Source organism: Piliocolobus tephrosceles, chromosome X, assembly GCF_002776525.5.
Source record: "Piliocolobus tephrosceles isolate RC106 chromosome X, ASM277652v3, whole genome shotgun sequence".
Taxonomy (NCBI): domain Eukaryota; kingdom Metazoa; phylum Chordata; class Mammalia; order Primates; family Cercopithecidae; genus Piliocolobus; species Piliocolobus tephrosceles.
This window is the reverse complement of record NC_045455.1, coordinates 70,274,810-70,290,888: the sequence shown is the minus strand read 5'-3', so window position 1 is coordinate 70,290,888 and position 16,079 is coordinate 70,274,810. Positions and strand designations below refer to the sequence as shown.

General features: G+C 38.3%; 1 protein-coding gene across 2 annotated transcripts in view; it reads right to left on the bottom strand.

The window, feature by feature from the left end:
• Positions 1-1,584: 1,584 nt before the first annotated feature.
• The window catches only part of HTR2A (5-hydroxytryptamine receptor 2A), a 64,060-nt gene continuing 49,565 nt past the window's right edge, over positions 1,585-16,079 (bottom strand). For both annotated transcript variants that reach the window (XM_023187391.1, XM_023187392.1), the window contains one exon: positions 1,585-5,691. In XM_023187391.1, coding sequence (XP_023043159.1) covers positions 4,889-5,691 — 803 coding nt within the window. In that variant the 3' untranslated portion in view covers positions 1,585-4,888. The remainder of the gene's footprint in view (positions 5,692-16,079) is intronic.

Here is a 16,079-nt window from a genome sequence, read left to right as displayed (position 1 = left end):
TCATTAATGTTCTCAGTTTAGAATGAAATCTTCAAAGTCTCGAATGTTTCTTTCAAAATCATCATTACTATTGTGGATTAAATTCAATATTAAGTTATAACACTATATAAGTTATGAAGTGTTTGAAGGTGCTTTTTTGTTGTTGTTGTTGGTCATTTGAGGGATACCAAGAAAATATTTCGCATCCCCGAATTTTCTTCTCACTTGTCTCCTTCATGCTTAACATTTTTCCTTTGATTTCTGCCTTTTGGGTTTTCATCATGGTGCGCTGCTGAAGAGATGTCAATGACACACAATAGCATATCAGCTTCAGTTACTTAGTAGTAGTCTTCCAGAGAGTTGACACTCAAGGGAATGGCACATGGGATGGAAAGTTTTTATGTAAGTCATAAGAAAGAGCACCAAAGAAGGGAGATCTGCATTAAGGTGAGGACAAAGCAGCAGTAAACTTCTTGAAAAAGAGAAACACCAAGAGAGTAGCAGAAGCTGCTGAATTATAATATTGCCTATCCCACAGTTTTGGCTAGAATTTGCTCTGATGGCTAATAATTTACAGAGGCTTTGGAGTTTTTCCTTTTTAATAACACACTGATTACGTTTACATGGTGTTTTACAAGTTACTGAGCACAGCCATAGGCATGATCTTGTCTAAGCTACTCTGTCAGTTAGCCAGGATGAGTACCAGCAGCTCCATTTTACAGACAGTGAAATGAAGGCCCAGAGTTGTTAAGAGACTGGTTCCAACCCACATAAGCAGCGAATGGAGAAGCCAACATGGGAATTCTCCTGTTGTGGTTTTGACAGGTGATCTTTCCCCTGCACTGTGTGAGGTTGGGAAAATATTTTATGCTTTGGAGTCAGATGACCCAGGCTTAAACTTGCCAATTTTCTTGCCAGCAGTGTGACTTTGAATATGTTACTAACTGCTCTGAATCTCAGTTTTCTTCATTTGTAAAAAAAAGAAAAATGATTCTACCTTGTGAGACTGTTGTGAAAATTCCATTTGGTAAAGAAGCAAAGCAACCAGCTTAACGCCTGGCACACAATAGGTACTCAATATACTTTCCCTGCAGTTAAAGATGAAATGATGAATGAGGGTAACTGTTAAATGACACCATGCCTCCTTGGTTTACTTTAATTCCCAAAATGATCTCCTGTGAAAGAGAGAGAGAGTGTGTGTATGTTAGTGCATCTGTGCATATGCACACCTGTGTGCATGTCTTGGTGTACACCACGAGCACCTGTGCACATCTCTTAAGGCACTGAAGTCGTTCTCTATGTTCCTACCTATGCACATCTCTTAAGGCACTGAAGTCGTTCTCTATGTTCCTAGGCTTTGAGGAACCAGACATAGTGATCAAACATGGAGGATATTTCTACTGCAGATAACTAGAAACTGGATAATGGCGATAAAGCTAATCCAACCGGATGGATCCTAGCTCTGTGACATGGCTGACTTCCAGAAGCACAGGCTTTTTTGTTCTCAAATATCAGGATGATACCTGGAGTTCTGAGTCTGATGACCTGGAATATTTGGGGTAATTCCCTTTAGAAGACACAGCTATGGACTCACACAAAATTGCTTTCATTTTTGAGTATAGTTTATTTACAGTTATTTATTCTTTCTTGAAAAACTTTTAGCATCGCCTTGATTAAAATAAGTTCATAAAATAATCTTCACTGTATTTGTTACATATAGCACGGAATAATTTAGCACTTTATAAATATGTCTCATTGATGTGTCTCATTGATGCACAAATGGGAGAAGCACCCTTTTCTAAAAGCAGTACGGTGACTTAGTTCAATTTGGCTACGGTAGCACTTTAAAAAATTACCATGAGATGGCGCTGTGGCCAAGTAGATGAAGTACGCTTTAAACTGAGTTTTCCCTAATTATGGCAGTTAATTGCTTTTTTTAAAAAAAAAATATAGAGGAATCGATCATTCAACTTAAAGTAGAGCAAGGTTTGTTACTCCGTTTTGATAGTATTGATTAAAAGTGAGTCCTTTAATCATAGATCCATAAATCATTTGACAACTGTGTTTCACTTAGGTGTGAGTCTGTTTAAAAAGGCAGAGTAGTCAGAAAATTGCCAAACTAAACAAAGGGCCCAAAGGTGCCATTTTATTTAGGATCAATGAACTATATATGTGGACCATTGTGTTCACCATCCTCATAGACTTGTCTTAAAGTTCTTCCACAAAATTAAATTAACTTCCAGTTTATTTAAAGAGCTGATATTTTTGTTACACTTTAATCTGCTTTGCAGCAATGGAAGGTCATAGAAATATTAGAACATGAATTCACATTTAAATAAACATGATACAAACATGCACACGTGTGTATATACTGAGTGTTTTCATTGACTTGCTTTTCCTCCATATAAATATATAAATATTGAATAAAGTGCATGAGAACATGTCTGTACATATATACAGCTACACATTTGCCTATACAGTATACACTTGAATACTTATGGAATAAAAAAACACATATACATTTGTAATATATAGGTAGTCAAAAGACATCTATCAGGCAACATTAATGTTCATTCTGATCAAGATTGAGTATATGGTGGTAGAATCTGTAATATTTTCCCTAATATAAAATGAAATGTGCAGTGTTATAAGTGAAGGCAAAATACATTAGAGCAGAGACATTTTAACATTTATATTTTTATCAGTTAGTATGGTATAATCATAAGGAGTAGTTCAGTTCAAAAGCAACCTTGGTACTAGCAGCATCTTACACATTCTATCTTCGAAATAGTGAACTATGTTTCAACATATCTATGAGGACATAATTAGAATTTATGCATTTCCAAATTACACAGTGACACTTCCCACATTCTTTAGTTTTCAAATCTGTAGCTTTTTCCAAAGGTTTAGGGCAAAAACTATTTCTCATTCAATAGAAATGCTTCAGCATTGTAATCACATATCTAACACTGATTCCAATAACAACATGTAATTTAACCTTGAGTGTTACAATATCAAAGTGGATTAACTGTTGTTAATCTCTTTTTCTCTTTAGTAACAATTTCAACGAAATATTATAATATCTCCTTTTCTATTAGGGCGCCCAGTGCCAATGAGTAATACTGAAATGAGTGAGTTTTTGGAGAAATAGAATAAAAATTTTGCTCAAAACTGTGGTAGTTATAAATCGGTTTGAGATTGAGGTGTATATTTCTAAATTAATTGCAATGTTAAGCCTCAAGTGATATTTTCCCCCTCCTTTGTTTATTTGTTGTTTGTTGGTAACCAATCAAGAAAACTTATTTTGAAAACTACTCTCACTGTTGAAACAAACTTGTTTCTGAACCAGGTAAGAAGGAAATAAGTTGAAAGGATTCTAAAAATAAGTCTGTTTATATTTTTTGACTAAGACCATTTCAGTTTAGTCTTTTTTTTTTTTGTTTTTTGTTTTTTGTTCTGTGATAGTTGTCTCGCTCTGTTGCCCAGGAGGAAATGACAGTGATGTGAACTTGGCTCACTGCAGCCTTGAGCGCCTGGGCTCAAGTGATCCTTGTGTCTCAGACTCCCGTGTAGCTTGGACCACAGTTGTGCGCCACCAGGATCAGCTACTTTTTTTTTTTTTTTTTTTTTTTGTAGAGACAGGGAGGTCTCACTTTTTTACCCAGGTTGGTCTTGAACTCTTGGCCTAAGTGATCCTCCTATCTCAGTCTCCTGAAGTGCTAGGATTACATGCATGAGCCACCGTGCCTGGCCGAGCCATTTTGCTTAAAGGCAAGGATTTTGTTTTAATTATTTTTATATTTCTCATATCTAGAAATTTGCTTCACACATAAAGGTACACTCAATAGATGATTGTGGAACCAAGCGGAATGGTTTTAATAAATAGTATAAACCAATGGATCTGAAAGCATCAATTTACCTGACGAGTGTCCTTGGAAAGTCACCTGCTTTTTATGGAGATGTCCCGGGACTCTATCACTGTCAGTAGCCAGAAACCTGAGTTCATCCTCAATCCTGACACAGTTACATCGATATACTGTTTACTGCTCAAAAGAGTACATGCATGATGCAGTCATTTCACAGCAAGTTACCAAATACCTCTATGGTGCTGTTTTAGAGAAGCAATTGCTAGAAACACATTTGGTAATGTAAAATCATTCTTTTGCTAGTTTACCTAGAAGAACAAATATCAAACAAGACCACATTGGAAATTCAGAGTAAAGCACAAGAAGTAGAAGAGAAAGCAGCAATAGTTATTGAATAACATTTGAAATATTTTTCACTTCTGAGAATTAACTTGAAATGCAGCAACCTCGTGAATATTTCAAAATGGTATCTATGAAAAAGCAGGAATGAAAAATGTTGTCAAGTATTTCATTTAATTATCTTAGCAATACAGATTTTGTAACACTGACCTTAGTGTCTTTTTTTTCTCCTTTCAAAATATATACCATAGTAAGTTTTAAAGAGTTTTTTTAAGAGACCATTACGTTCAATAAAATTTTCACTATTTATAGCTATTTTTATTTACAGCAATAGGTAACCAACTCTATCCCATGCCATCAAGGAACAGCATAGCAGCAAGGTTTCCACTTGAAAATAGAAGTTAATTTAGATTTACTTAGGGCTTCATAATTATACAATATAAGTGAATCATTTTAAAGACATCATTTACAATGTTATAAATAAGTATCAGAAAGCTCACAGCTGAAATGCTGTCAGAGCGTTTTCTAAGCACACATTTTGTAGCATTGAACCCCACTTTTCATTGACAATAAAATGAGGCATACAGATATGATCGTTGGTTCCACTAGACTGGTCTAATTTTTTCCAATCTCTTATTTTTTTTTTCCAGATAGATGAAAACTTGCTCAGTGTGCCCTCCACAGTTACCATGGCAACTGGCCTGTCACACACAGCTCACCTTTTCATTCACTCCGTCGCTATTGTTTTTAGAAGCATCTTCAGAATGCTGCTTTCCTAGAGCAACCATTGAGCAGTCATTATCTGTTGTCTTGGCATCTTGCTTTGAATTCTTTTTTGGTCCCATATGAAGTTGGCTAGACTTGTAGGCCAAAGCCGGTATAGTGTTCACTAAAATTAACTGCAATGGTTTTTTGTTTTCCTTGTACTGACACTGAATATACCGTGAAAAGGCTGACCTATAAGTCTTGTTGAACAGTGTGTAGACTAGTGGGTTGACTGCTGAAGAGAGATAACCGATCCAAACAAACACATTGAGCAGGGCCCCAATGACATCCTCATTGCAGGACTCTTTGCAGATGACGGCCATGATGTTCGTGATGAAGAAAGGGCACCACATCACCACAAACAGGAAGAAGACGATACCCAGCACCTTGCATGCCTTTTGCTCATTGCTGATGGACTGCATAGTCCTTCTGCCTGTGTAGGACCCTGGCTCCCTGTGGATCGACCGCTGGAACAGCTTTTCAGAAGACAAAGAACTCTGAGGGAGGAAGCTGAAAGAAGCTAATTTGGCCCGTGTGCCGAGATCACTGACACACAAAGTAGCTTCTTTCTGGAGTGACTTGATAGTTAGAAAGTAGGTGATCACCATGATGGTTAAGGGAATGAAAAACGACACAAAAGAGCCGATCAAGACAAAGTTATCATCGGCGAGTAAGCAACTCCCCTCCTTAAAGACCTTCGAATCATCCTGTAGCCCAAAGACTGGTATTGGCATGGATATACCTGGAGTTGGACAGAAAATGAAACATCATTATTAAGGAGTTGAGTATATGAAGGCAAGAGCATCACCACTTAATGTTGGCTATTGAAAAGATTTTATATCAACATTGTTTAAAAGCTTAGCATACTTGGAGAATTTAAAATTCCTTTGGACTTACTTATGTGTTTTGTAAATATATATTATGTAGTTCCTTATATGTTATATTGCCCCATATAGCTAATCCTTTACTTACAAAGAACTATAATCTAGCTTTAATTTTTTATGCCATATTTTTTCTAATTATAATATTATACTTATTAATTGAAGAAACATACAGAGAGGTAAATAACTAAAAAATGTCCAATAACGTCACCATCTAGAGATAGCCACAATTAACAACTGATGCTGTTCATTTTATTTATATATTTATTTATTTTTGTCTATGAAAATCTAGAATATAGATTTGTTTCTTTTTTTGATGCTGTTCGTTTTAGACACACCCACACACACACTCTTACCATGTGCACACATTTTAGAACAGAATTGAGGTTCTTTTTCACAAACAGTTCTGTATCTTTTTAAAAAATGTAAGAATATGTCACAAGCATGGCTTACATATAAAAGTAACTATAAAATTATAAATATAGTATCTTTTCTCTCTAGACAATTTGGGAGGTACAAAATTATAACAATGAATAAAAAAAATAATATGTATTCTCACCAACCAGGGGCAAACGTAATTTACATTTGTATCATTTCTTCTTCCACTTACATGTACATATAAATGTGTATATGCAGTACTTTATATGCAGTGCTTTGTATCTTATATGTTTTAGATCTTCCTATTCCATTTAACATTATAAATCATGATAATTGCACATAAAATATTTTTGAGAAACACAATTTTCTAATATTAATTTAAAATAACTTTAATCAATTTTAATTCTTTTTAAAAAAGCTTTTATTATGGAAAAATTTTTAACATACACACAACTAACAAACCAAAAACCAAACCCAGTACAGCGAACTCATCACCCAGCTTCAGAGATTATCAGCTCAAGCCCAACCTTGTTTCATCCATACGTCCTGCGGCTGCCATCCCTCCCATGTTATTATGAACCAAATCCTAGACATCATGTCATTCAATCTGAAAATATTTATTATGTAGGTCTAAAAGCTGTGCACTCTTAGACAAACCTAATATTTTCACAATACCATTCTCACTCCTAAATAGAAGTTTAATATTTCTTTCATATTAAATGTAGAGTTAGTGTTCAAATTTCCAATTGTCCCATAAAAGTTGTATGTTTTTAGTAGTAGAGCATTTATAAGGGTGGACTACAAAAAGCAAGACAGCCATAGACTTTTTATTGACAAATATAAGAGGTAGGTACAGGATGAGATAATACAGGGGAACATGGGCCTATATGGTCCATTGCTCCATCACCCAGAGTTGGGGGATCTGTAAAGCTCCCTCAGGCACAGAGATTAGGCAGAGGAGGAAGCAAAAGTGAATAAAGGCAACCCCCACTGGCCTTTAATCATGCTCCATGCCCCACATGATGATAGGACCTTTTTAAAGGAAGATTCGACTGGCCATGTTGTAGTTTCACCACCCAACCCCCACCATGGACAACCTCTCTGCTCCTGGGGAAATAGGCATATCTTTCTCTACTGGCCTCGGATGCTTGGTCCAAGGCAATCACGAGATGGCTTATTCTCTCTGCCATAAAGGTAGAATCAGGATGGCAAAAAAGAGAGGAAACATGAATCAAGTACTCTGTATAACTTAGTTTAAGATTGTTTCTTTCATGAAATGGTAGATATTGCAGGGACAGCCTGGGATAAAAAGTCAGAAAAAAAGTTCCCTTCTAATTCCTGCCCATATTTTCAGCACTCTCAGAACTATAGAATAACGAGTGTCCTGGTTACTGCTTCTGACCATCTTTGGGGTCTAATACGTGGTCTCACGCCAGCCAAGAACACTAGTTTATTCCAGAGTTGAGGGCCACTGCCTCACTCTTGCCATCCATCTGGAAAAAGGTTTTTGGAGAATCTCTAATCTAACTTCTGCATTAGAATTCCGCTTCATCCAAGCACAGACATGACTGTCCTAACCTCATGTTACCTCACATTGGCCATTGCGACCAGGAGAGAACACTGAGTTGATGTAATATTCAACACAAATCTTTCTTAGTGACATTTGCCATTATCTTCAAAGACTTAATTGACAATATTTGTCACTTGCCTATGCAAGCCCATCCAGGGTTCTTGGAAGGTGGAGATAAATGACATCAGAGCTGTTCATAAGGACACTTATTATGGCTAATGACTCTTCATTTCCTCCATCCCTCTCTGTTCCTGACCCATTGTTTGCAACGTTCAAGACGAGATTGATGAGCTGTGTTTCCAAGGGGGAACATCCTCTGAGACCTTGGATATTGACCAGTTTTGCTTATCCTTCAGAAAAATCTTGATTGTAAAAGTAAGGGCATGATTTCTAAGAAGAGTGTTTTTCTCCCAGTGTTTGACTCTAGATCTGTGAAATATATTTCCTGTACTCATGTACGAGGTCTTGTTAGACAGCATAGTTGCTCATTGATTAGAAAGGATGCTTTGCTCATCCATTTGAGACATCCCTGTATTTGAGTCTTGACTGTGACTCTGGGCTCCCGAATTGTCTTCTTCATTCCTATAGTCCCCACTTCATCTATTGTGGGAGGCTAGCACCAACATACCTTCATGCATTTGGTGAGGATAAAATGGATCAAATTTGCAGAGCGCCTAGGACAGCACCCAGTCCACAGTAATGTTCTACCAGTGGTCAATAAACATGAGAGTAGCTTTCTCTGCAGAATTATTTATATTAAATATATCAACATTATTTTATTCTAATCCATTTTGCTTAGATTGTATATACTAGATTTTATATAGCAGATCTTTTTAAACCAAAAGAGGCTAAAAAGGGTTTTGGCTACTGGCCATAGAGTTAACACTGATGTAATTATTAGCTTCTGCCAGGGTGATGCAGGGTCTTAATCAATTTTAATTTTGTACAGCTAGAACTGTTGATTACTTTTCAAATGTGATGAATTACAGCATTACTATTAGCCATGATACACATAAACAAGATATCAACCATCCAAAAAAGGTGTGTGATTTTGTTATTAAACTCTTGGGTGTTCCTTTTTCTAATTAATACAAAGGAAGTAACTACCTTGAGAGCCTTTTGCCCTATTTGTTTATAACCTGGTAATTTACATAAGTGGCAATTCTCAATTAACCAGAATGTGGGCCTACCTAAAATGCCAAATTCTTTAATTATTTGGAATAGTGTCTTGGGTTGGACACACACACACACACACACGCACCATTCCAGAATAGCCCAGATTCTGAGAGGGGTGATGGAGTAATCTGAACTGAAATAGATAATCTCTCTCTTTTTTTTTTTTTTTTTTTTTTTTTGAGACGGAGTCTCGCTCTGTCTAGTGGCCGGATCTCAGCTCACTGCAAGCTCCGCCTCCCGGGTTTACACCATTCTCCTGCCTCAGCCTCCCGAGTAGCTGGGACTACAGGCGTCCGCCACCTCGCCCGGCTAGTTTTTTGTATTTTTTAGTAGAGACGGGGTTTCACCGTGTTAGCCAGGATGGTCTCGATCTCCTGACCTCGTGATCTGCCCGTCTGGGCCTCCCAAAGTGCTGGGATTACAGGCTTGAGCCACTGCACCCAGCCAATAATCCCTCTCTTAAATGCCTGGGATAAAAAGCCACTCTACAGGAGGATGTGGTAAGAGCTTACAGGCAGAGTTGTTCTGTCTGGAAGGGGGACACTAATGTGGAGGTGGAGAATCCAGCTGATCAGTTATTTAAATGGCCTATTCATCTTTACATATAACAAAAACATCCTGAATACTATTGTATACCATTCTTTTTCCATGCCTCAGTCATAGTAACTGGTCAGCAAGGGTTGTAGAAAGAATAACCAGAAAGTTAAAGTAATACTCTGTAAAGAGAAGAGGAAACTTTATGTCAAAAAACTAGAACACATAGATAGGCTTTGTTGGTACAGTAAGCAGCTCAAAAGCATGTGCCTCTACCAAGAGAGATGAAGACATGGGCTGCTCTCCAATATTGTGGTCACAGCCATCTCCAGGGCATTAATTATCTGGCTACTTTGTTTGATAATAGCTGTTTTTGGAGACCTGACATCTCCTCTCACTTGAAATTTCTGCATATAAAGCATTTTCCTTTATGAACAAAACAGACAGTAACTTGAATTACGTGACTCTGCATTTTGTTTAATATATTTTTCTGAAGAGTGGAAAATAGCTATCAAAATTCAATATCAGTATTGGATCCTCTGTGTAGCATTTTATTTATTTCCACTGAAACTCAGACAATAAAATGAATGGGAAACCTTGACACCCAAGAACACAAAAGCTTTGGTTGGTGTCTTTCTTTCAGCATAGCTCTGCTTACTTCCTGCACATAAACTTTGCACCTCTAGTTAACATCTTACCACAGGCTGCATAAATAACTCACTTTGAACTGCAGGCTGTGAAGGACTGGCTTTATTCTTAATCTTGGACTTTTTCTGAGACAGTGTACATTTCTTGGGAAATAAAAAGATTGCCTTCCTAGCTAACCATCCTCCTGTAGGGAACAGGACAGTGGCAGTCCCTAGGGCCCTCAGCTGGAAAGGAGGTGGAGGGCGCAAGTTATTTTGGGGCTCTTGTGAAAAAGATTGAAATTTGGGTTCATAGGTTTCTGTTCCCCTAAACTGCTACCTTTTCTTTGAATTTTAATGCAAGCTGTATTTTTCAAGTTATAAGAACGAATTTACTAGTAGTTTGACAGAAAACACCCCCTGTAAACACTGCAGGATAATCCTTATATTAGAGGGAAAGAAAAATTGAATATATAGGGCAACTGCCAATGGGACTCACTATCCTTCTGATACAGAGTTGCTAAATTCCTTCTAATCTGTGTATGGTGTGTTGACAAGGCAGATGCACATAAAAATGAGAGCTACACAAACATGTCAGTTACCCAAAAACTGTATGTGTCTTTTTCTCAGATTAATTCTGAATAGCTCTGATAATAAATCGCAACTTTTCAAGGTATTTTCACACATATTCATTCACTCTAAATTGACTTTTACAAAATTGTTAAAACATTACCCACACCTTCTTATGAGGCAGATGAAAATTTCACTTTACAGATATGAAAACTTGGGCCTACCAAGCTTAAGTAATTTAATTAGAATCACACAGAAAGTTGGGGGCAAAATCAAGACCTCTACTTCGGGTTCTTAATTCTTATGGTGGATTTGTTCCTTTGAAGGTAGTTTCAAAAGTCTATGACTACCTCTGAGGTTTTTAACATTAGCTTCAGGAAGTCTATGATAGTCCTAAAATCTGAAACATTTGTATATATGTATATTTCCTTGGAGATAGATAGGTCTTTCCTTAGACGAAGTTCTAGCCCCTAATATGAATAATAAGCACTCAATTACACCAATTGATATGGTTTTGTTCTGTGTCCCCACCCAAAGCTCATCTTGAATTGTAATCCTCATAATCCTCACATGTCGGGACAGGGACCTGGTGGGAGGTGATTGGATCATGGGGAGGTTCCCCCATGCTGTTCTCGTGATAGTGAGAGTTCTCACCAGATGGATCTGATGATTTTATAAGTGTTTGACAGTTCCTCCTTCCCACGCTCTCTCTCACCTGCCACCATGTAAGACTCACCTGCTTCCCTTTCTGGCATGATTGTAAGTTTCCTGAGGCCTCCCCAGCCATGTGGAACTGAGTCAATTAAACCTCTTTCCTTTATAAATTACCCAGTCTTGGGCATTTGTTTATAGCAGTGTGAGAACAGACTAATACGCCGATGTTGCATGTATAGCACAAACTCTCTCTCTCTCCACCCCCCACCAGTAATTGGTTGTACGACACTTAAGAACCCATCCACGTCTCTCTTGTCTCAGGGAAGATTGATTTTCATCTACCATTTCCCCCCCCCCCACCCCGGACAATACGTTACAAAACCCAAAGAGAGTCTGAACCATATAATGTAATTTGAATAAATTACCAGAGCCTTGTTTTGTTGTTGGAATCATAAGTAATAAGGCAACTTCTGCTGATGACTATGTTAGTCAGCTTGATTTCATCATTCTACATTGTAGGCATTGATCAAAATATCACATTTGTACATCATCAATAATACAATTATGATTTATAAATCAAAAATAGTATTAATAATGAAAATAAAACTTTTCAATGCCACAGAAAGTTGGGGGCAAAATCAAGACCTGCCTCTTTCTTTTTTAATGAGTGGATATTACACTATCTACCCACAGCAGTTGCTCTTTTTCTAGGCTGCACATCTAGCAACATGCTCATGAGTAAAGATTTATTTAGGAAAAAACTCATCTCTGTCCTACATTATTAGGCCCCATCTTAAAAGTATTGTATCCTTTCTCCCATTTGTATCAAGGGGACAGATTTGGGAGTTATTCTCTCTGAAAGCTTGGAGAATGAGTCTTACATGTGACATGTCTCATTTCAGAGACTCTGGTCTAGAAGGTGTGGGGAAAAACAGTCATGGTGTCTGGAAAGTGAGGTTGCAGCAGGTGCGCACACAATCCAGACCCACAGCAGTCAGTTCTCTTTCCTCCAGCTTCGCTTGTATGCAGCATCCTAAAGCACCTTGTCCATCATATTACACAAGAGCCTACAGTGTCCCTAATGCTCGAGCAATTACCAGCTATGCAGCCCACGCTACAGGGTCTTTGTAATCAGATTTAACATAATTATTTGACTTTCTCAATAGTCATATGGTGTTCTCTCTCTGTCGCTCTCCTCTTTATGTTATGTCTTCAACTCTTCGGGAGGATATTAACCACAGCAAGATTTTTCAACCAGTCACAGAGTGTGATTTGAAGAGCCCCCAAGTCCTGCCTCCCCTCACATGTGTCTCAGTAGCTTGCTTGGTATACAGTAGTCCCCCCTTATCCTTGCTTTCCCTTTCCATGGCTTTGGTTACCCAGTCAACCACAGTCTGAAAATATTAAATGGAAAATGCCAGAAATAAACAATTCATAAGTTTTACATTGTGAACTGTTCTAGTAGCATGATGAAATATTGTGTTGTCCTACTCTACCCCACCTGGGACATAAACTATTCCTTGGTCCAGTGGATCCATGCTGCAGATGCTCTGTGCCCATGAGTCACTTAGTAGCTATCTCAGCATATCAACTATTCTGGGATCACAATGCTTGTGTTCAAGAAACCCTTATTTTACCTAAGAATGGCCCCAAAGTGCAAGAGTAGTGAGGTTGGCGTATTGTTATAATTGTTCTATTTTATTATTAATGATTGTTAGTCTCTTACTGTGTCTAATCTATAACTTAAACTCTACCATAGGTATGTACACATAGAAAAAAATATTATATATAGGGTTCAGCACAATCCACAGTGTCTGGCATCCTCTAGGGGTCTTGGAATGTGAGCCCCAAGGACAAGGGGAAACTATTGTACTGCAGTGTCTCTCTTAGAGTGAGAGGTCCCATTCTGTGTACCTATAATTCCCTGGAGGGTTGACTATTAACCTAAGTTCATGGTGCAGCAGCACAGAGACGCATAGCAGGGAGGACTCCTGAGGGCATAGGCCTTGGAAAGGAAGGTTGCCATAGGAGTGAAGACATACAAGATTGCTCAGGGATGCAGGTCTGAGGGAGGTATGGTGGCTATGCCATACTGGGCTATTCCTAAGAGCCCAGAGCACCATCAGGAAGGGGCAACGTAAACAGCTACTGAGAGGTACAGAGACTCACTTTTCATTTTTCCCTGGACCGATTTTGATACCTTTCCTTTCCTTGAAATGCTATACCAGTGAGTAGGGGCTCCAGGATTTCTACGTAGCAGGGGCTTAGGAGTGGAGGCTGGAGGGCATGGGCAAATGAGGCAATCTGTCTTGAGGCTACATTTGCATAGAAAACACATTATTGTACTTTAACTGTACAATTATTTGCGACTGCTTTGGGAATCTGAAGATGGAGATCGTGTTTCCAAACCACACCCTACAATTTTTTTTCAAAACGTCTCTCAAGGCACATCCCTTGTAGGAAACCTTCCCCAAATTAATTCTTTCTACAATAAGAACTATTTTTCTTTCTCTATATTCCTTCAACACCTCCATAAATAAATTATACTGTGCTAGTTCACACTTTCAATATCTTAGAATTTTTCTCTAGACATGCCATTATATTCATGAGATGACAATCTCATTAATAGCAGGGATATCTTTTCCTTTCTGTATTGTAAGACATTCCAGCATCTAATGTGCTTCTCCTTATACTGGGAGCTTAGTAAATGCTTGTGGGATTGATGGGTAAACAAATGAGAGAGAGGAAAAAGAAAAGAGTTGGGAATTATAATACATTTTATAGACACAGCTTGAAATTACTGAATAATTTCATAATGCTTCCCTTCATTTTTGTTGGGAAAACACAGTAATGAGGCTGTCAATTAGCCACATAGGGTGGAAAAATGGAAAACGGGTATTTGTATGATACATAATTTGTACACTCTTTTGAGGGAGCCACATACAGGAATAACCAGCACATGAGCTGACCACCTTAACAGCTAAAATCACAAGGGAAAAGATCGTTGTAGAACATGGTGCCTAGTGAGAATCAGGAGACCTGGGTTTATTCCTGTCTGTTCTGACTCATGTCCTGGATCTGGGCCCGTTATTTTTCACAAAGTGTCTTTCAGGTAAATGAAACAAGTATGTATCAGCAAACTGGAGCATGAATATACTGGGAAAATCACAGAATTTGGAATCACAAGACACAGGTTTGCCTCCAGACTCTGTTAATCAGTAGCTGGGTGACCTTAGGCTGCTTAACTTTCAAGCTTCCATCTGTAAGGTGGAGATAATATAAAGAGGGCTCCTCTAATTTGCATGCAAGGCTTTGGTGAAAAAGCAGTGAGGTAATGAGTCTGAATCATTTTGTAAAGTTTTAAGATTTATTTAGACGAAAGTGATTATAATTTACTTAGCACTATGTGAGACTCTGGGTACTGCAAAAGACCTTTGAGATATTTCATGATGTCTAAGATTTTTTTTTAAGCTTTTTATTATGGAAAATTTTAAACGCATGAAACTAGAGAAAATGGTACTGTGAACCCTGTGTACACATCACCCAAGTTCAATACAATCATGATGTCTAAGATCTTGTAGGGAAAACAAAATATACACAATTGATTTAGGAAGGCAGCAGTGCAGGACAGAATGAGATCAAGAGGCAAAATAGATGACATCGATAAATTCCTATGCTATGTCGGAATGCAAGGCTCATTGTGGGTTGGCATCTCTGGAAAAGGCACAGGAGCTGAGCTGGGCCTGTGAATGAATAGAATCTGGACAGGGATCAGGCAAGGAGACAAGAGTGATCTCTGCATCCTGGGCCAAGGTGCGCCTGGACTTGCTGGGGCTGAGGCAGTCTGTTGTCTGGTATGCAACTGTGAACTCAGGAGCAAGTGTACACATTGCTTATCACTTACCAGAAACATCGAGGAGCTCCTCTATCTGTGATAGCGATCAGTTTTGTTCCTTCATCCATCAATCAAGTAGTAATTGAGCCTACACTGAGCTAGGTACTTGAGGAATTAGAGAGGGAGAAGGTGGTTGAGTCTATAATCAGTTACTTTACAATCTAATACCTTCACTACCATTCGTTAATTCATCACTCCAAAAAAAAAAAAAAAAAAAGGTTAGGGAGGCAGAGGATACAGAGGTATAAGGAGAAAACTAGGATCTTATAGATCTTATAGGGAAATATATCTGCTTCTGCTTCAGTCTGTTGTGAAGTTACATAGCATGTATCCTCTGGAAAACTCCCTACCCTCTTAAAAGGGTGACTGGCCGAGGCGGGTGGATCACGAGGTCAGGAGATCAAGACCATCCTGGCTAACATGGTGAAACCCCATCTCTACTAAAAATACAAAAAACTAGCCGGGCGTGGTGGTGGGCGCCTGTAGTGCCAGCTACTCGGAGGCTGAGGTGGGAGAATGGCATGAACCCGGGAGGCGGAGCTTGCAGTGAGCCGAGATCGCGCCACTGCACTCCAGCCTGAGCGACACAGCAAGACTCCGTTTCATAAAAAAAAAAAAAAAAAAAAAAAGGGTAACTGGGAGAAAGGAAAATAACATCATATCATAGTCATGCACCCATAAAAATGTTTCAGTCAACATCAGATTGCACACACAACAGTGGTTCCATAAGATCAGAATAAGATCATAACACTGTATTTTTACTATACCTTTTCTGATACATTTAGATACACAACTACCATTGTGTTGTAATTGTCTGTAGGGTTCAGTGCAGTAATACTCTGTACA